Source organism: Esox lucius, chromosome 8 (genome assembly GCF_011004845.1).
Source record: "Esox lucius isolate fEsoLuc1 chromosome 8, fEsoLuc1.pri, whole genome shotgun sequence".
NCBI classification, from domain to species: domain Eukaryota; kingdom Metazoa; phylum Chordata; class Actinopteri; order Esociformes; family Esocidae; genus Esox; species Esox lucius.
Genome location: NC_047576.1, coordinates 14819814 through 14842360, shown reverse-complemented (window position 1 = coordinate 14842360; position 22547 = coordinate 14819814). Strand labels below are relative to the sequence as shown.

Here is a 22547-nt window from a genome sequence, read left to right as displayed (position 1 = left end):
TCTCTGTAGAATGGTGTGGTAGCCATGCTGGTTGAGTTAGACTTGAATTCTAAAAGAAATCACAGACAGTGTCACCAGCAAAGCACCCCAAATCCATCACACCTCCTCCTCCATGGTTTACAGTGGGAACCATATATGCAGAGATCTTCTGTTCACCCATGTTTGGAACCATATTTGGAACCAAAAATATCAAATTTGTATTAATGAGACCTAAAGACAGATTTCTAATGGTCTGTCAATGTCATTTTTTCTCTTCTTATTGGTGTCCAGCAATTAGACCATGAAGGCCTGATTTATGCAGTCTCTTCTGAATAGCTGATATTGGTTGGCTACTTTAAAGAGTCTACAATATGAAATGTATTTCAATCTTTTTTGTGTATTTTAATGTGTTTTAAACTATTTTGGCTACATGATTCCACATGTGTTATATCATAGTTTTGATGTCTTCACTATAACTCTCCAATGTGGAAAACAGTAAAAGATTACTGTAAGAAATACCTTTGAATGAGTAGGTTTGTCCAAACCTTTGACTGGTACTTTAGATTATTTTGCAAAATAGTTTTGAATACTGTTTGAACATTGTTATTCATTTGTTTATAGTTTTCGAATTGTCATAAGATTGGCAGAAGTTCTGCTGTCCTAGCTTCACCTGTAACTTGGTTTCACCACTGGGGTGCAAGTGAACAGCTTTGACAGGGCTGAGAGTGAGCTGCTCTCCCGCAGTGTTGGGACAGCTAAGAGACCAGAGGTGGAAAAGTGGAGTGCTCCAGAAGGGATGCAAGTTATGAGAATAGCATGAATGTAGGGAGTTCCACTACATAGGCATGCAGCATGGTCTTGTGGTGGTCCTCAACTCTTGGCAAAGTCATTTTATTCAGGTTAAGTGGAGTTAGCCTTAAATTAGCATGCTCTGCTCAGTCATTTCAAACAGGGTAGATGGAGTTAGACATGAGTTAGCCTGCCCAGGAGCAGGTTAGTTAGAGTATACATTGCCATAGAAATTAACCTGGTTAAATCACTATCATGAAACCTGTTATCCAAAAGAATTGTCAGAAATTATTAGTTTGCAAACTCCTCAAACCACTTACATAATATACACCGGTGGTGTGTTGAATAAAAGACTGCAGCAGGCCACACGGTTCTGAGATCAGAGACAAATGCCCATGTCATTACTTACTCTTCCACCATCCGTTAACGAGGCTCATTTAATGTAAACAAGTCACATTTTGTTTTAAAGGGATATTTTGGTTCAGAACCACTGCAGGACATGGCTTGTGAATAGAACTAGACAGCCAACAAAATTTCAGAAATTGGAAATTTTTGCATTATAATATCAGATAATGTCCATTATATGTCTTCATTAACAGTAGAACCATAATGTTTCGCAACATTTATACAAAAGCGCATTATAAAATGAATAGAATCTTTATTGGCCTACAGAAGCCGCACCAATAGTGGCAAGTGAAATCCCTGTCATTTTCTGGTAGGTAATATTTTACACAGTTCACTCAATTTCTGTTCAAGTGAGAAAACAAGAAAGGAATAGTGTTGAGAATTGTTCAGACATCACAATCGCTTTTTAAATTTTAAAATATTCCAAAATAATGTTTGACATAACTGTATGTTTGGGTGATTAAGCGAAAGGGTTACATTATGTGTGCCCATTCAAGCAGCGTTGGTGTGGATGGTCAGGTGTTCAACTGTCTGACAACATGCAGCTAGAAAATGTCTGCAAGACATTTTCCAAGACATGCTTTTAAGTACAAGCATTTTAAGTCTACACTCCTATAAAACCCCAGTCCGGTCAAAGGCACTGTAAGATTAGTTACAAGTACTTGGTAGGGGTGAGATGGACCATACAAATTTGTTGCATGATTTTGTCCAGGTTAATTTTGAATAGATGTCCGAGATGAGTGGGAGCCCGGCCTCAGTGATGCAATGGGCCATCTTCACCACCTGTTGGAGAGCCATGCAGTCACATGCAGAGCTCTTACCATACCAGGCCACCACACAGCCGGTAAGGATGCTCTCTATGGTGCACTAATAGGCAGAGATTGTTGTTCTGGCCCTACAATGCCAGTTTGCTGACCTCTCAACTGACTAACTTTAGTTGCTGTTTATCAGGCCTACAGCTATAGTGTCAGTTTAGGGCCACACAGTCATTGGTGAGTAGGGAGTAGAGCAGAGGGCTGAGGACACACACCTGGGTGTCCCCAGTGTTGAGAGTCAGTGAGGGTGCAGTGTTACTGCCAACCCTCTCAGTCTGAAGACTGCCCTTTAGAGAGTCCTGTGTCAAAGTGCACTTAGGTGTCCAGACTCCAGACCAAGTGCCCTGAATTTGTTGACATCAGTGTTGAAGGCTGAACCTTAACCAGACCATATTACTCCCAAACGTATTACTGAATATGTTTCTGCTGCAGAGGAGACAAATACAAATCAGCTCCATAAAAGTCAACAGCCACAGCAAACCAGTGCAAAAATAAAAACACAGAATGTCACTCCTGTTCCTGTCCCTGTGTGAATGTATGAAAACATTTACAAGCCTGCTTTGAATCACAGCTCCTTCTAGGAATAGGGAGGTCTACCTCTGGAACACGAACAACTGTTTAAACATGCTTAGCCCTACTCCTAAAGTTTATAAGCTAGCATGATCATAGACAAAGGTCAAACCTCAGACAAGGATGACATTTCACAAACTTTGGGGAAAATTGTTTAAGGTCATTTTGTTTTACAATTATATTTATTATATTTCAGGTCCAAAGAAATGTAAAGGGAAAAAAGCTGCTAAATGTACATAACTGAAACCACAACAACTAAAGTGTAGGGGTGCTCCACAAATAAAATAGTTTAAAAAGGTGATACACATCTTCTAAAAGCTTGCGAAAACTTAAAGCTTACAATCCAAACCAAGGATATTAGTATAGTGTAAAGTTACTGTAATATAAAAACACCACATTATATCAGTCATCCGACTAAAATGAAACTATGCATGTAACAACAAAAAACATACACAGGGACGTCTCAAAAACATTATTTAAAACAGAACTGTATTATACAATAAGATCTAAAGACAAATTCCCATGATTTCAAATGAATGAGATCAAATGGTTACTAGGCAGAATTATGTTGCATGGATGTATTACAATAACGATATACAGTACTGTGCAACTATAATCTGTGATGTTACGTGAAATACTGTGATCATTGTGTTATCTTGCAGACAGAGACTGAATCTTACTTTTTTAAACAAACAGAGACACCTACTAGGAGAACCCCAAGTAGAAAGTACGTACATGCACTGAATGTGATCAACACATACACAGAACATCAGCAAGCACCCGGATCTGTTGCTCTGGATGACTAAAGATCCTCAAAAAGTCAGGTCCGAAGCCACAGCCCGAAAACAGAGTGTACAGGCTGTTGTAGGATCACACATGCTGTTGTGTGTACGCGAGAGTAATGACACTGTAGTAAATGTTCCATGACTGTTTGAATTCCAGCTCCAGCAGGTCTGATCTAGACTTTTGCTGGCTGAGTTGGCATCATATCTGATGTGCATTCTTTGGCCATCCACAATGAATCAAGACCTATCCTTACTCTGAAAATAATGACATGCGACAGTAACCTTTTCCCTCTAATTCTCTTTCTCCCAACTTCTCAGAGTTTCATCAGGACAGTGTGGTGATATTGTGGCAACCATACCATAAAGAGATTTTTCCTCAACCAGAAAAACATTCATAGTTTCAAAGGGGAGAATAAAAGTTGAGAAGTTGTTGTGCCCACAAAAAAGGCATCAGGTCATTTCCAAAACTCACAATTGTAAACCCCACTCAAGAAGTCACTCAAAACCTCCACAACACACCAGAAAATAAGACATATATTCGGGACATATCAACACATCAAAAAGGTTTGCAAACAAGAGCAATGCGTGCAACTTGGTGGTAGATCACAGGGGATTTCTTATGGTTGATATTATTGTGATTGGATTTTCAGGCTTGTATTAATGTCCTGTTTAACATCACAAATCAACATTACACCAACAAAATACAAAAAAAAGTATTTTGCAAAGATCACAAACAATTATAATCTCTGCAAGTACTCAAACAATAATTAAAACAATATTGCAAGCATATGAGAATGCACAACATTTACTGTTCTGTTTTAACTGCCCTTAATTTGAAATAATAAAACATAATTACGATGGAGATACCAGGGATTATTTAATAAATCTGTATGGAGTTTCAAGACCTAAAGTACTGTGAAAAAGTCTTAGGCCAGCTGACAAAAAAGTTTAAAGATATCTATCTGGGCAGTAAGCGTGTAACTGCAAACCACTATATGACATTAGAATTTAACTAAACATTATTAAAATAATAAACACTTACTGCTCAGACAGATAGCTTGTGGTCACTGCCTTTAAATTTCCCTTAAATTTGTACTAAGTTAAAGGCAAATGTCACTTCTGCTCTATTTACCTATATACAGTATGTCTATTATTATATTAACATATCACCATGTACCATCAAAACTGTGAATTACCTCATGAGACACAAATACAAGATTTTCTGGAAGATATGGGCCTTCTCTATATTTTGATTGTAAGCATACCACAATATCCAGAATTAATTGTGATTTCATTGAGATTTTTTGGGAATCTTTGTTTCGCGATCTCAAAAAGTCAAGCTAGTTTGCGAGCTGCAGTGAATTTGTAAAAACAAGTACCGCCCCCAATTAAAAATGCCAAACATCAAGAGTGGGAACACAATCTGACAAGGAGGTTGGGCTCCCACCAGCTTAATTCTTTACAGAGGCAAAAAAATATGGTCTAACTGGCCATTTATAACATTGTCAACCTGGCAATACTGCAGTCACGGCCGATAATAACATTGACTATCTGGCAATGCTGCAGTCATGGCTGATAATAACATTGTCTACCTGGCAATGCTGCAGTCATGGCCAATAGTAACATTGTCTACATAACAATGCTGCAGTCATGGCCGATAATAACATTGTCTACCTGGCAATGCTGCAGTCATAGGCAATAATAACCTTGTTTTAGATAATTTTTTAGATCAGACAGCAGACTCATCAAACTAATCATGTCTGAAACCAATAGTTATCTTGCGAGACTGAAAAAACAGTAATGATTGCACCTAGTGGTGAATGTTCCATTTAACGTTTGGAATTTGGATGGATTTAACATAGATAATTTCACAATTTGATATGGAGTTAAAGCCACTGACAACTCTGAATAAATTTGTATATAGTAACTCCGGCTGTGAAATGCACAGACAAAAACCTCAAAGGCCATTATGTTCCCCAGGCTTTTTATCAATTTCTAGCTCAAACAGTTGGAGAATGACAGATGTCTTTGTGAATTCTATCTTTTTCTGGATCTTTGTACAAAGCAAAATGGGTCACTCTGTCTTACATAGTTGGTTTCACAAGACGCACATGAAAAACAAATACTGTTGCTAACACAAACACACAGGGAACTATGGATTACAGAATGTGATGTCATTTCGTTTCATTTTTTACATTTCTGTGACAACCCATTTTCCATTTTATGGATGCAAACCCCCCGTTTGGTTACTGACATGATTTCCTCATGCAATTGTTTTATTTTGTCCAGAACATTCCTAGATTTGGACCTAGGTTAGTCAACACATTTATCTGAAATCATAAAACATACAGGATGGATAAAAAGATTTTTTGTAAGACCAATATGGGGAGAGAATTGGTTATTCCAAATTGTATATCTTGCTGGGCTGCTAACATTCATGCCGTCATGTTTTGGCTTGACATGTGTGGCCCATTTGGCTCAAAAAGGAGTGTGAGGATTGTCAACCCTTCACTGTTAGCACTTTAATCAGCCTTTATAAATCTAGAGACATCACTTCCTAATCCAGTTATACTTTGCACAGTCCGCATCTGGAAGCAAAAAATGTTGAACCTCAACCAATGTTATTCCTTCTCCCAATAGCAAGTAAAGCCTTCTTCGCCCCTTCTAACTTTGATAATATGTAACATATGCTCAGTGCCATTATCAGTGCCACTGGAAAACATTCAGTGCTATTATCCTTCCAAGGTTAGGGTCACAAAATACAGAAAACTAGGGTGCCAAAAAGTATTTTTAGAGAATTAATATAATTTGAGATATGTGCAATTGTGGTTGGTTCCCTTCAATCATTAATGAAGTGCAATATATTCTTCATGTTAGAAAATTACAGTATGTTGTTTAGTTTATAGCGTGTTTTTCAAATAAACCTCTTTATCAAGGGTTCCAATCATTTTGCAAATGACTGTCTCTCTCTATGGCAGTACAAGTATTCAGAACTATTCTTCCACCCCAAAAGTGGAATAAGTTGCAAAATGACTTCAAGCTTAAATGCCTTCTTCCCTTTAATTTAGACCACTGCTGGAGGTTTAGTTTGAAGAAATGTGTTTGTAATGGATAGCTAAGGGTTTGTTTTTCATTCTAAACAGTTTTTAAATGCTGAAATATTAATATGCTTTTATTATATTGATAGATTTTTAAAAATTCTATATACAAATGTATCATTCTATCATGTGTATTATGTACAGGCTGTTATATATACAAATGGGTTCCTAATAACTTTAAATAAAGGTAAATAGAAATAATAAAAATTCCAGTATTTTGGCTTTGTTTTTCCTTTGTGAACTGTTTTTAATTGCAGCAATATTAGTATTTTATTTTTAGAACTTTTATCATAACTGCAAATGTACGTTTTTCTGTCATGTGTAGTGTAATATTAAAAAGTACAGTATTTCTGCTATTTACCAAAACACACTCACCCAAAAAAGCTGAAGGAATTAAGTTGTGTCAAACTAAATATCTAACAATACTATTACAACTATGCATTGATGCAGTATGAAGTAACATAAAGATTAGCATTTTACCAATATGGTCAGCACTTTTATTGTGATGAGTGCTTAGCTTCGGTCAAAAATGATCAACCTCAAAATTCTTGTTATGTCAAACACGTTAGGCTATATTTCATTCTGACAATTTTGTCACACTTAAAGTACTGTATGTTTACATTACACTATGTTATACAATACAAAATGTATTAGCCGTATTTCAACTGCAAATGCCATGTCTGCAAATGTCATGTGCTGATGAATATTAAGGGAATGCTTAACAATTGGTTTTTGGTCAAACACTCAAGCAGCTAACATTATCGCTTAATGGATGCTAGCACATGGCCTAAACACATGCTCACATAGTAGGTCTAAACGGTAAAATTTTTCTTTTTGCAACAAAGACAAGTATTCATTTTGACACCTGTGCAGCCTGTCGGAACAAGTAGCAACATACTAGCAAAGCAAATTAGCTAACTACCTTGTTGTTGGTGGCTAGCTACCTCCTAAGCTCACTACCATGCTGCTGGCTAGCTAGCCAGCAATTGTAAGTAAGAAAGTGATGAGGACATCATGTCCTCATCACTTTATTACTTTCTTACTTACAATAGAAAGTGATGAGGACAAGCCTGCTTGTTTGCCGAAGTGTCATTTTGAGCATTTACTTAATCAAATTTGCTGGCTCTGACAAGCTACTGTACTCATTATCAAACCTCCGTAATTCTCTAACATTTTGGCTTATAGCAGAATTATATTCAAATAGGATCTTGCAAAGTAACCTCTTCAGGCAACCATTGAAAGAAATAACTGCAAATAATCATATGCACATATTTGAGCATTCTCTGTATATAATATCTGCATTTTATCAGTGGAGTTAAGGTCTAATGTATGTCTTTCTGTGAAAAGCTATTATTGGCAGCTTATTTTTGCCAAAAAATGAATAATTCAGACTAGTGTACTACAAACTTCTCATAACCAATGTTTTTTTTTTTTTTTTTACTGTTCATTAATAATCGATCAAACCTTAATAATTCAACAAAGGCTAGCTGCTGGAATTTAAAAAAGTTAAATTCAATATTTTATCATATAATCCCAATGGTACTCAACCGGGTGATATTTTGTGAATTGTGATTGTTATTATTCAGAATCATGTACTGTATGTTCTCTGTCAGACGGATCATAGCATTTCTACTTCTAAGATCATTTGAGCATTTTGGTCTAAATTGTTGTCTTAGTTGCATTAGTAGGGAGATTTTAATTTAACATTGAGCTTCTAATCTGTAATATTGTGTAGTGAACTTGCTAATTAAAAGGGAAAAATCAATAATGTCAAATACTTTTGACAGATCGATAAATAATGCTACAAATTGCAATTAATTTGCAACTAGAGAGGCAGCATTAATAGTGCTATAACTTGGTCTAACTGGATTGATGGACATTTCAAATACTATTTTCAAAGTTGTATCAGTCTTGGAAAAGCAAAGTTGTATCAGTCTTAAATAGGCAAATCTTGGCTCGACAAAAGTAGTATACGTCTCCATACCAAAACACAGTGCAGAACAAGAGAAGCTAATTTTGGATCCAAAGAAGGGAAATCCATCTCCAGGACATTGGCTAGTGGAGAAAAAAAGTTTCAGGCAAGATCCAAATCTTTTGAAACCAAGGCCAGCAGAAAGAGTGATTTTCTCATTGGCTTTTCCTTTCTCTTCCTTCCTGTAACATTTACCCAACCAAAAAAGCATTTACCCAACCACTCATCATTGGTCTTGAGCAAGCATGTCCCCTCAAAAACAATGAAGTCATTTCTATCTCCTTGTGTAGAATTGTTGATAATAATTTATCCCTTTTCTTATAATTGCTCCTGTAATTTAATCACCTTCCCTTTCAGCTCTGCATTACATGTACATTTTTCACATATAAAACTGAATTTTTCACATATCTTCACTATGTTATGTTTGGAATTAAGCATAATATTCTTGTTATTCACCCCTTCCACATATGGAGCAATCACATTGTGTAGCACCATTAAGATAAGCAGAAGTTTACCATGATGTTGGGCAAGCAGGAAACTTGACAAAAGGTGAGAAGGATAGCTAGCTACATAATTAAGCTTACTTGAAGTCATATAATAAAAAAGATATATTACATTGTAGTTATGTGTTAATGTGTTACCTTCTGCATTTGTTTTAATGGAGCTAGTTAAATAATCAGTTAAGGTTTTTCACCTCTTAATGGCAACCTTTGGTTAGCTAGGCTAGGATGCATAATGTTAGCAAGGAGCAATATCTACATTTTTAAACCCTGAAAAACCCACAGTGAGTCCAATGTTATAGGACCTTTCAAGTTGGCAGGAGTTTGGTGATGCCGATGTGTTAGAGCTAATCAAAATTTAAAAGTAATTCCTACATATTGCAAAAATAGATGAGGTTTAACCATAATAAAACCTTTGTGGTTATGTAACTGTCCATACTAGATACATTTTGTTACTGCAATAACTGACCGGAGAGCTATGTTGCTCCCATGAAAGCTTATGTTATCAGCAAAAAACTAAAAAACTTTGGCAGTGTCTTCCTGTTTCTATGTTAAGTAAAACCAATGTTTTATTACATACTTATTCAACATGAGTAGTCTGTGGTTTAACTTTAGTACACTATGGGCAGGTTTTGTAGACACAGATTAAGTCTAGTCTGGGACTAAACAAATCTAGGACTAGTCTTCATCTTTATTTGTGAAACTGGACCCATATGTCCATTGTCCAATGCTCAGTCTTTCATTGCCAAATAAATTCAAACTGAAGGCAATATGGCCACCACAATAGGAATAGGTCAGTATGTCTCAGATCCAAGAGCAGAAGCAGCTGTCATGACTTGCCACAGTTATGTTGGGACACAACTCATGTAAATGTCAAGTTGCTGTTTTTAAGTCATGAAATATCTTGAGGCACTGAGACGTTGGCTATAATTACATCTGTTTGAGAACATTTGATAGCTTCGAATGGCCACAGAACACAAAAGGACATAGGAATATTGGACACCAGTAGTTCTTATGATCAAGAATAGATGGGTAGGCCTAATTCATTTTTGAATGTGATACTGTACTAAAATCTAGTCTTCTCATATGATAACTGTTTAAGCACCAATAGTAATACAGTATATAACTAATAGAAGTGATGATTTGTGAAGCAATAAACCAACTCTCTTTGTTCATCAGACTCCCTCCGACTCCATTGGAGGTATGTATCTGTGTGTTTTTCAAAATAATTAAATGGTTTGTATGAGGTGGTTTACGGTCAATCTGACACATTAATGAAAAAGAGCCACGTTTTAATGTGATTTATCCACTGATTAAATAGCCTTCCTGAAGGAAGCATGATAGCAGTAGTTAACAAGTAGACCTACAGTTGACAAGTAAATGAATGTGGGATATATGCTTTCTTGGTAGGAGGTGGTTCATTTTCCAAGAATCAACTGAACATACACCAACTGAGGAAGCAACTTACAGCTGCTAGTGCATACTATTGTGTAGATTATCTTGATATACAGTATGATAAATACTGAAATAGGACAATGACAATTTTGATCTTCAAAATAACTTGGTCATGCACAGATGAAAAATGAGAAGGGTGCCAGTCCTGGACAAGCCTTGTGTAGTGTGCATTCGGCACAACACTGTTCCAAATCTACAGCCCCTGAGGGGACCACTCACAGTGTACCACCGCTGCCGCCCCCCACCTCCCACCAATTGCCAACACAGACTCCAATTAGTGGTTCAACTAACAAGCAGTGATGACGCCTGCTCTCCAAATTACCCAAGACCGCATCTCTAAACAGTGCATTGGGGAATCAGTCAGTTCCTCACAGAGGAATAATTAAAGGACCTTTTCTCTATTTGTTTCTCTTGATTATATTTCATAACAACCTTTCATATTGGACTTAACTGACTGTACTTCCCAAATGGTTACAATGTGGGACTCACAACATTGAGTTCAACCTTACAACCACATAAATCCAACATGCAATCTGGAAAATTGCGATTGCTACCCAGGGAGCCCACCTGTGGAAAATAGTATGTAACTGTACTGATGATGAATGGTCTCAACTCCCTCAGTAAAGATGTGAGTGAGATGTAAATGTTGACTCATATGAGATATGAATCTCAATTTTCATCAGAAACAAAGCATTGTGTCCACTATTTTGTTTAATGTTTAGTCAAATTTTTTTATGGTTTGCATACCTGTATGACAGTTACATTGCACCATTTCTACATATGTACAACAAAAATATGAAGGGAATTAGTGGCAGGATTAGTAATGACTGAATCTCAAAGATGCTGAAGCTGTCAGGGAGAGGGGCCAATGCTGCTCCCCTGTACAATCGTATGCACTATTTCCAGGACACCAACAGAATCCTTAATACAGCCTCAACCCAGAGATTTTACAGGCATTACATGGCGAGATGTGTGTGATTAATGATAGGAGCAGTACTTAAGTGCGCAACACAAACTGTACATAAAAATCAAGGTGTTCATTTCATGTTTCTGGCTTAAAACATCTTTTGTGGTTCTGTTTTCTGTGATTATTTCAGATAGATGTTTTATCTCTGAATATATTGTACCTAGTGCAAGGTGAAAAGAAATGCAAATTGTGAGGAATTTGATGGTAAGAGATACAGAGCAAGCGAGATGGAGAACAGAAGTGCGTTTTTGTGTGTTCATGAAAAAGCCCCCAAAGCATAGTAAAACTTGGAAAATGTGCCCATCTGGGGTCCCCTAAAGGATATGCCAGTGCATGAGTATGTGTGTGGGTGTGTTCTCTGGGGGGCATCAATAGGGGCCCATTTCAATGGAATGATATAAGTAAGCAATAAGGCACATGGCTGTGAGGTATATGGCCAGTATACCAAGGCTAAGAAATGTTCTTACACGACGCATCGTGGAGTGCCTGGACACAGTGCTAAGCTGTGGTTTATTGGCAATACATCACAAACCCCTCTTTATTGCTCTTATGAACTGGTTACCAACACAGTTAGAGCAATAAAAATGTATGTGATACCCATGGTATACAGTCTCATATGCAGACTCATAATCTCTGCATCCCGGTTACTTATGCCACCCTGCTACATTAGTCCTTCATTTGCACATCTAGAATTAGAAATTGTCATTTGTACCCAAACAATTCTGTCATTTGATTGCTTTTAATGCAGGTCTATTAATTGGGAAGGCCTATTGTAATTTGCACATCAATTTCACAAACCAATACATTTAGAAAATATTCATATTGAAATTAGTTCTCTCTTAGATTACATTCATATTTATTATCTAATATGAGCTGCACTGCTCATGTGCACCAGTGTGGGTATCCAGTATTGTGATTATAAACCATTTAAATGTGCAAAACTGTCCAACATGAAACCAGCAACAACCAATATAAAGTCAATATATAACTACTTTCTAGAAAGCAAGGGTTGGAAGTATAAGTATTTAACTTCAGTGGATTAAGCAAACCTACATTGGCTTTAATTATCAACTAGATGGATGAATTGCACTACCAAAGCACTAACCTCTCTCCTCTTTCTGTCCCTTCCTGCACTGCATTCTGCCTCAGAATCACTGTGCTCCTCATTCCTGTTTGTTTCACTACTCTCTATGAAGCAAAGCTTGAAATTCTGTTTTTATTGCCATGAGAAAGTTTTTTTTTTTATTTAATTTACTGATTAAACAGATCATTTAAAATATTAGCTACTTCATTGAGGTTTTATAGTTGGGGATAATTTATAGTTGCCTGTCTATATATTTTTAGGATTATATATTAGCTAGCCAGTTTAATTGTTATAAAGTTACTGTTGCCAAAAAACTATGTTTAACTACAGAACCAGAGCTATTGCATTGAGCAAATTATCTGGCTGGCTAGCAACTGCAGCAAGCTAGCGAGCTGACTGAAATACCATCAAATATTTTATTTACCACCTGATTTATTTACCACCAATTTTCCACAAATACGGGTTTTGGTTTGTCTTAGATGCGTCTTTCTTTTTCTACAACAGGCGCAGGAGTTAATGGGCATTTAAAAAAGTTCCTTGTCCCTCATTTTTTCTGCAGCATCTTGAATTAACTAGTTGCCATTGCGGATTTGTCATTTCAGTTGGCATAGGTCAGATGGCTTTTATCTTTTTCTGCAAATTATGAGAAAACAGTGAGTTATAAATCTCAGTTCAACAAGTGTGCGCCGACAAATTCTAATTTTGCAAGAAAATCATATCTATCATTATAATTTTATCAATCTACCCAAGCCAATTTTTTTTTTAAACACTGTCATCAAAAAAGCCAGATTTGGCGGGAAATCTCCCCATTTGGAAACACTGGCCACTTGATAAACCTTTAAATGAGTTGTCAGACCATCTGCTGAATTCTGATTGGACAAATGCAAGTGCAACATCAGAATGTCCCCGGATAGCACTTGCCAATAACATTGTATGGATCCACCAGCTTTTTGCATGAGCAGTAAGTAAGCTTGAGGAAGTTCCCATTCTAGTCATGAAGGGCAACCGTCACTTTAATCTTTGCTTTTCAAAAAATAACATTTCACATGTCAAATAAACATTTCCTTTCAAAACAAAATTTTTATAAAATGTTTTGTATGTTGAACATTGGAATCATGAAAAGCTTTAAGTTATTGACCTTTGTTCTGAATAAGGTTTCAAATTCTTGTGTTCTTCTTTCTTGCAATAAAGTACAATGTCTTTTACACAATGCACTGTTTTTCTAAGATTTAAATTTGTGCTTATTAAATTGTTGATTGTGATTCATTAAAGAAGATTATGTGGTTAATTATTTTAATTGTTTGACAGCACCAATTTTTGTCATGTATTGGAGGACCCCCTAAGGATTGCAGATGTCCAAGAAAAACACAACTATTGGTGAGTGGTTTGAGAACTGTCATTGTTCAAAATATTGGCTGTTCATGACTTGACGTTAATAGCAAATCCTGCTACCATTGATCACCACTCAAGAGCAACAATCATTTGAGTTCACTCAGCTAAGACTGGGTAGAGCACTAAAGTGAGATTTACACAAACAAAAAACATTAATGAAGCATTCAAGTTTACAGTACAACAAAAATGATTAACATTAGAAGTTTTTACACTACAACATATTTCCTGGAAAGTGTAGAAGCTTAATACGACAATTTCTGGCCATAGGCATTGTTGTTTAAGCAGTGGTTACAATGCATAACTGGCCAAACTTGGTTTGTCAGTAGAAACAGCCAAGTGCATCTATGAACCTCTTTAGTGGAAAAGGATGCATACATACAAAAGGAGTAGAGAAACAGTGTCAACTGAACCCAGGAAAGCAGCCAAGGGTATTAAAGTGCAGATATGTCTTGCTGCTATGATCCCTTTGGATGTCCAGTTGGTAAACTGAAGGTTGTCTGCTCATCCGCTCTCTTCTGCTTCCATCTGGACAGAGGTACTTGCAAAACCTATCAGAGAACAATTATAGGAACTACATAGTGGATTATAAATGGATAATTTGCTAATTGGCTGAGAGCCTTGGTATACAAAAATCGGTATATAATAGCATTATATTGCCAATATACAAATTTTTTTTAATAACATTCTAGACAATTAGAAATTACTATAATAAAGGAATTTGGTATAATTAAGCAATAAGGCACAAAGGGGCGTGGTGCCTAGTACAGCACAGATAAATGCAGTATCTAGGCACTCAGCGATGCTTCATGACAAAATGATCTTAGCCTTGGTATACATACCACACCCTGTTGTTCCTGGATTGTACCGAAGTATTTGCAAAGTAATTTCTGATTGTCTGGAAGAGCATTTTATAACAGCTATTACATCACAATGTACCAGACAGCCTAGATGGAAAATATATTGGAAACCTTGCAATCATGATGCAATGTACCTTACAGATGCAGACTTGCAATAAAGTTATAGAAAGCTAAATCAAACCTACATTGAATACACTGTGAAAGAGGGTTCAGCGAGGAACAACTTTGCTAGCTACAGTAGCTAGAATTTATTTCTGCATACATTTTTGGAGCATCTTTAGACCAAACATGGACCAGAATTATTTACAAACTACACTGCTCAAAAAACTTAAGCTAACATGTAATCAACACAGTATAACATCAATTTAATTACATTTCAGGGATATCGATCTGTACAGTTAGGAAGCATAAGCAATCGTGAATCAATGTCACCTCTTTTGGAAAGGGGGAACTGGAGAGGCAACAGCAAGTCAACCCCCCCAAAAAGAATGGTTTTGCAGGTGGTGGCCACAGACAATCCATCCTGATTGATTCTTCTCTAGGTTTGCATTTTGCTAGCGTCCTTGTCACTACTGGTCGCATGAGCCGGTACCTGCAGCCCATTCAGACTGCACAGGTAGTTCAGCTCCTTCAGGATGGCACATCCATACATGCCGTCGCAAGAAGGTTTCCTATGTCTCCCAGTACAGTCTCAAGTCCATGGAGGAGATACCAGGAGACGGGCCGTAACACAAGGAGAGCTTGTCCTCAGACACATGGTCAGACCTTATACTGGTACAGTGGGCCCTGGGTTCCTCCTGGTGCAGAACAATGCCTGGCCTCATGTGGCCAGAGTGTGTAGGCAGTTCCTGGATGACGAAGGCATTGATGTCATTGACTGGTCCTCATGATCCCCAAACCTAAATCCTATTGAGAATCTCTGGGACATTATGTATCAGTGTATCCGACGCCGCCAGGTAGCACCACAGACTATCCAGGAGCTCACTGATGCCCTGATCCAGGTCTGGGAGGAGATCCTCTAGGACACCATCCACCATCTCATCACGAGCATGCCCAGACTTTGTGTGATTTGAGTGTTCCCTTAATTCTTTTGAGCAGTGTAGGTTTGTTTAATTTGGGGGCAATATAGACATATTGACATGACTGTGTTAGCCTTACTTGACTAGCTAGTAAGCAAAAGATAAGAATATTTCCAACAGGCATTGCCACGGAAGTTTCAGAATATACATAGAGCATTCCCATTTCACAACTGGGTGGAGTCCAGACAGAGTGAGTGACTAAATTTAGTGGAACAACGAAACATTATTAATGAATTAACCTTTGACTGTTACGCCTACCCTAAACAACATACATTTTAATGTGCCCCCGTCCACACAAGCACAACTGACTTAACCTGTCAACTAATCGTAATGAATGAGTTGAATTGGGAATGTTTGTCCATGGCCACCACAAAAACATGTGCTGTTGGGGTGCTACAGAAGGTTTCAGGAACAGATTTATTTAAGCAGTGTACCCATGCTGTGTGAAAACTCAAGTGTAGTTAAGCATATCAACCTCAGGTGTAGTTAAGCATTTTGCCACTAGATGGAGGCGTGGCTTTATTCAATCCATTGAAAAGGTTTTGGCAAAGGTTGCATTCAAATTAGCAGTTCAAACTGGTAAGAATAAAAAGCTTTGTATATTAGCTAAATGCCGTCAAGCAGTTTTAACACTTCACTTGATTAAATAGAATATCTCTCATGGTTTACCTGATATTCTTGTGAGACTGCAATGCAAAGCAATAAGTCACAACCAAACCACACCCTATCTTCCAACAAGGCAATACTCATGATTTACGTTGGCGGATCCTAGTAGGCCAGATGAGTAGGCTGCAGAGGGAAATGGCTGCTGCTAAGGCCACACCCCCTGTCACTATCACCATGACATCTCGGTAGAACCACACACTGTCTGGACAGCTGGTCTGTGAGCTGTATACAAAAGACAACAACACAGAATAATTTACTTTTTACTGTTACCCCATTTTCCTTCTTTAATCCCCAATTTTGTGATATCCAATTTCTGATTGAAGTCTTGCCTCATTGTGGCAACCTCCCGGGGTCTCAGTACAGTCAACACTGAGATTTGTGTCTTCCAAAGCATATTTAATAATGTTAGTAATGGTTCTGATCAAATTGCTCACTCAACCATGCAGTCTGGACCATGATGCTTGTTTGCTGAAAGGAACACAGTCTCCGCTCTAATACCTTGACTTAGCTCACAGACACCTTAGCCGCCCACTAGATCACAACGAGGAAAAGCAACAGTTTTCAGTTACCACCTTTCAACCCCAGATGGTGTTTGCCAATTACACTGCCCTCTGCGGGATATCCTTGGGAGAATCGGTGTGCAGGTTTCAAACCCTGGCAATGTCGCAGGTAACAATGAAGCATTGACATATTTACTGCGCCACTCAGGGGCCCCACAACACAGGTTGTTTTACCCTAGTTTCTCTTGAGTTCAAGAGGGATGGTAAGGTAAAGATCCCAGTCTGATCCAAACTTACTTGCAGGGATGTAGGCTTTGAATTATGATTACACCAAAGCCATTGGCCACCTTATCTGTGAAGCTCATTGCCCCGTACACAAAGGCCCCACTCTGCTGCAAAAGAATGCCAGAGTGAATTACTTCAACATTACCAAAGTAAGAAACATCATGACAACATCAGAGGAAAATCCTCTATAACATATTGTGGGCTCTTACTGTCTGATCTCCAATCAGATTGGCCGTCATGGAGAGTGACATGACCAGGATGGTGGCAGAGCCTGCACCAAGCATTACAGTAGCGCCATAGATGAGTTTCCCCATGTTTGTGTCGACTAACACCCAGGACGAAAATCCTAGGATCAGCACAAGGCCTAGGAAATAGGTCATCTGAAGAAAGGGAAAATAACCTCATTCAAAAGGTGATTGGTTCACAAAAATGACATTGTTTCTTTTCCAGATAGTTTTAAAAATCTCAGGCAGAAACTCACACTAATGCCTATCAGCTTGCTGATTGGCTTCATGACCAGAGAACACATAAACCCGCTAACATACATCACCAAAGGGATTGTGGCGATGAAGCTCTGAAAAATAAGAAAATAAGCCTGACATTGCAACAGTCCATTACTGTTACAGCAACAAAGAATTTGGAAGAATGGATGTGAATTATATAATTAGCTTGTTTCATTTGCCTACACTTAACCAGGTCAATCATGAAAAAAAAAATATTCTAAGTAAGGGTTCATCAGTTGAAGGTTATACATTATAAGGAAGAAAACAAACGCAATGCAACTCCAAGGAAGGAATGCTTTATGACACCTTACCTTCGGTAGCAGTAAAGAGTTCACAACATACATGGAGATGTATGTCTGGGACAAGTTGACCATTAACCTGGTGCACATGTACAGAAATGCAACCTGGGGAAAAAAAGAGGTCGGAAGCAATGTTAGGAACTCAAAATACAACTTAAACACCCTTTATAGGACCTAAAGGTAGGCTAACAAATATAAGAGAGGTACCTGGTAGAATGAAGGCTCATTCAGCCAATTTCTCCACTGGAGAAGGGATTGAGGTGCACCAGTTAAGGGAGTTGGGGAGATCAGGGGACAACTCTCACCGTTTGGCGAGCCTGACTCCTCCGTGTGACCAACCCCTTCTCTGGTTCCCAGATGAAAGAAAATAGTGAAAGCTGTTCCGATCCCCAGCACGATGAAGGAAAGGTTCTGATGGCAGGATACAGTAGAGAGACGGAAAAAAATAATAATGTGATAATGTCATGTTCGGGTTTACAATCAGGAGCACATTTAGGCATCATGACTGTAAATACAATCTGCTGCCTGGCCACTGGACTTGCTCTCCCCATGGCGAGCAGAACTGACCACTTGATGCTTCAGATATATAGATATGGTGGGTACCAGAGGTCAGTCAGGAAGTGCAGATCTTACCCTGAATATGGGGATGTCAGCAATGCTCAAGCCATTTGTGACATGGGAGCCTGCAGTCGGCTGGGCTTGGAAGTTAAAGAGTAACCAGGCAACAGCATACACGGTAATATTTGCCACTACCGTGAACGAATACCTACAGTGAGAAATATGGTGCAATGTTGTATAAGTATTTTATGGTATTTACTCTGATTTCTTCTTAGCATTTTCTAGTATTTAAGGCAATAATAGTCAAAACAATGGAGTCTTTGGATGTTTGCAAATATACTAACTTGCTAAAGTAACCATTAATTTCACCTGTAGGCGGTGAGCTCCACCTTGGCATGTTCACTGGACACCAGCTCTGGGATGAGGGACAGGTGGGAAATCTGGATGGTGGCCCAGCCAAACTGGAAGATAACGATGAAGGGAGTGAAATAAAGGAGCTCTACCCACTGAGGGGTGTTGTCACCACAGCCCAGGCATGGGTTAAAGATGAAGGGGAAGGACACAAGTAAACACATAGTGCCTGTAAGGGTAGAAGGACATGGAATTATGTTAGCTGAGAAACCATTGAACAATTTGTCAAAAATGGTTGAGGCAAATTTGGTACAGTACAAAGTAATACCTGTTTCATGAGCTTGTTGTAATTATATTTAATGAGCAAGTCTGGATATTATACGATTATACTACATTCAGCTTAGTTCCAATAATACAGTACAATCCTGTATAATATTATGATTATGAACTAGGATTATTTTGTTGGATGTTTAAAAACCTAAATCTCAGCACCCCTATGAAGTGCAACTCCGTCCTTGTCCCCAACCGTAGCCCACATAAATCCTAGAGTTACTGATTCAAACGCAACTTTATCAGTTCTATCTCAAAAGCCTACCATATTGGTCACAGTGCTGATCCTGAGTTTCAAGAAGTTGAAACTGTTCTCTTATTCATAAACTGTACTGTATGTTTGAGCGCAATATACTTCTCCACATGTTAGCATTTCATGAACTTTTGAATTCTATAGCATTTGGAAGTAAACCGTAGAATACTACACTACACTGTAGTTTCCTTCCATCATGTATAGGACTTACTGTTGAACACCATACTACACTTTTTTGTATTCTTTGCCCATGCTCACACCAAGATTGGTTGTACACTGGCTTCCAGTTGAAGCTTGAATCTATTACAAGACCACAGTGCTTGCCATTCAACCAGGGGTCCGAGGCCACCTGGGGATTTGCAAAGGTAGTGCAGGGACTCCTTGGAAAGATCTCCCAAAAACGATTTAAATAAAATTAAAATATTAGTTTGTTCAGCTTAACTTTGAAGATAGAAAACTGAAAAATATTACTTAAAGTATATCTATTAGCTGATAGAACCGTTCCTGTATGGGGATTGACGGAAAGTGATTTGTTCTGAAATAAATAAATGCTAATTGGAAAGGGCGGGACAGTGGGGGATTGGGCCAAGGGAATGGGGTTTTGTACAGATATACAGTGGGGAGAACAAGTATTTGATACACTGCTGATTTTGCAGGTATTCCCACTTACTAAGTATGTAGAAGTCTGTCATTTTTATCATAGGTACTCTTCAAATGTGAGGGACGGAATCTAAAACTAAAATCCAGAAAATCATATTGTATGATTTTTAAGCAATTAATTTGCATTTTATTGCATGTCATAAGTAGTTGATACATCAGAAAAGCAGAATTTAATATTTGGTACAAAAACATTTGTTTGCAATTACAGAGATCATACGTTTCCTGTAGTTCTTGACCAGGTTTGCACACATTGCAGCAGGGATTCTCCAGATCCTTCAGTTTTCGGGGCTGTCGCTGGGCAATACGGAGTTTCAGCTTCCTCCAAAGATTTTCTATTGGGTTCAGGTCTGCAGACTGGCTAGGCCACTCCAGGACCTTGAGATGCTATTTACGGAGCCACTCCTTAGTTGACCTGGCTGTGTGTTTCGGTTCGTTGTCATGCTGGACGACCCAGCCACAACCCATCTTCAATGCTCTTACTGAGGGAAGGAAGTTGTTGAACAAGATCTCACGATACATGGCCCCATCCATCCTTCCCTCAATACGGTGCAGTCGTCCTGTCCCTTATGCAGAAAAGCATCCCCAAAGAATGATGTTTCCACCTCCATGATTCACAGTTGGGATGGTGTTCTTGGGGTTGTACTCATCCTTCTTCTTCCTCCAAACACGGCGAGTGGAGTTTAGAACAAAAGGCTCTATTTTTGTCTCATTAGACTACATGACCTTCTCCCATTCCTCCTCTGGATCATCCAGATTCACAGATGATCATTGGCAAACTTCAGACGGCCTGGACATGCGCTGGCTTGAGCAGGGGGACCTTGCGTGTGCTGCAGGATTTTAATCCATGACAGCATAGCGTGTTACTAATGGTTTTCTTTGAGACTGTGGTCCCAGCTCTCTTCAGGTCATTGACCAGGTCCTGCCCTGTAGTTCTGGGCTGATCCCTCACCTTCCTCATGATCATTGATGCCCCACGAGGTGAGATCTTGCATGGAGCCCCAGAGCCCCCCAGGGAGATTGACCGTCATCTTGAACTTCTTCCATTTTCGAATAATAGCAGATTTCTGTTTTAGATTTCATCTCTCACAATTGAAGTGTACCTATGATAAAAATTACCTCTACATGCTTTGTAAGTAAGAAAACCTGCAAAATCGGCAGTGTATCAAATACTTGTTCTCCCCACTGTATGTGAACTGCAGTGTTGATGAAGAGAAGAGTTTAAAAAAATCTGCTTACATAATATTGAAAATGTCTGTAAAAAAAATAAAAGATGTTAAAGAAATTGCAACGCTTATTATTTTGCTACATGAAGGCTTGGGTGGAGGTTCCTGGGCAAGAAAATGTTAAAGAGCCCTGAGCTAGAGGAACCGCAACTCCCTACCTCCAGGCTATGATAAAAGCCTTCATCCCAAGCTCAGCACATTGCTTAGCCTCCACCAGAACAGAAGTCCCCTACCATATGACAAAAATATCTGAAACCCAACCTCTTCAAAAGGTTGATTCTTTTCCCACAAATATAACATGCATGCACTGATAAATCATGAATACTACAGTAAACGCTACAGTAATGTCAGCAGAAAACCCTGCTAGTGTATGAATATAACAATTGTATTTAGCACATAGTTTACAGCAGTATTATTTGATATGGGTAGCCAACCTGGACCGCTGTCAAAATGTCTGAATCTTTTGGGCAGAGGAGCACTTCTGCAATAGTATAATGGGTTTAAGCCCTACCCCAGATGTTAGCAGTCCATTACAACATAGGTCTATTAACAGGACAACAAAATGGGTCAACGTCTTTATTGAAGAGCATTGCTACTTACCAACTAAATGCCATGATTTTCTTTTGCCATATGTAGCGCATCCGGCTTTTCGATCTGATTCAATACCAACAACGGGTGTGCTGATGCCATCCGCTATTTGACCTATAAGCAGCAATAAACCTGCATAGGTGCTCTTGAACCCAAGGACAGAATGGTAGTAGATCAATAGGTAGGTAAACCATAATGAGGCGCAAAGGTCGTTCAAAAAGTGACCTGCTGCGTAAGACAACCGCCGGAATAGGGGTAAAGATCGCTCGTTAGTAAGTAACTGGTCAGACATGACTAATGATAATGCACTTCAAAATCTGATTAAAGTAAATAAAATATTATTCCTTACATATCCCCCCAAAACATATCATCTCAGCCTTCTCCATTGTGCTGGACTACTCCAAACACAAACAACAATATTCTTACAAAGCTTGAATCAGCAAAATTGGGATTACATCAAGCTGGTCCACTGCTTGATCAGCTGAAACGATTTAGCATAGAATCTAGGAGGTAGCCCGATCTAATCCTGAAACAAAAGACACTTCACGGAGGCTATATGGCTATGTATAGTCAGGCAGTCGAAA

General features: G+C 38.5%; 1 protein-coding gene across 1 annotated transcript; it reads right to left on the bottom strand.

Moving 5' to 3' along the window:
* Positions 1-13520: 13520 nt before the first annotated feature.
* On the bottom strand, positions 13521-22418 carry mfsd12b (major facilitator superfamily domain containing 12b). Its single transcript, XM_010871845.3, has 10 exons — positions 21976-22418; positions 18928-19138; positions 18634-18766; positions 18208-18411; positions 18013-18105; positions 17680-17772; positions 17408-17578; positions 17211-17305; positions 16505-16635; positions 13521-14359 (listed from the first exon to the last, which is right to left on the bottom strand). The coding sequence occupies exons 1-10, from the start codon at positions 22253-22255 to the stop codon at positions 14313-14315; spliced, it is 1458 nt and encodes a 485-aa protein (XP_010870147.1). The 5' UTR covers positions 22256-22418; the 3' UTR covers positions 13521-14312.
* Between the last annotated feature and the right edge of the window lie 129 nt (positions 22419-22547).

Bases quoted from the DNA above. Each gene is read 5' to 3' on its own strand.
- mfsd12b (XM_010871845.3), bottom strand. From the start codon at position 22,255: ATGTCTGACCAGTTACTTACTAACGAGCGATCTTTACCCCTATTCCGG. The intron at 18,412-18,633 runs GTAAGATCTGCA...TCCTGCCATCAG, and splicing joins CTGACATCCCCATATTCAGG to AACCTTTCCTTCATCGTGCT. The intron at 16,636-17,210 runs GTAAGTTTGGAT...TTTTGTATACAG, and splicing joins CAAAGCCTACATCCCTGCAA to CTCACAGACCAGCTGTCCAG.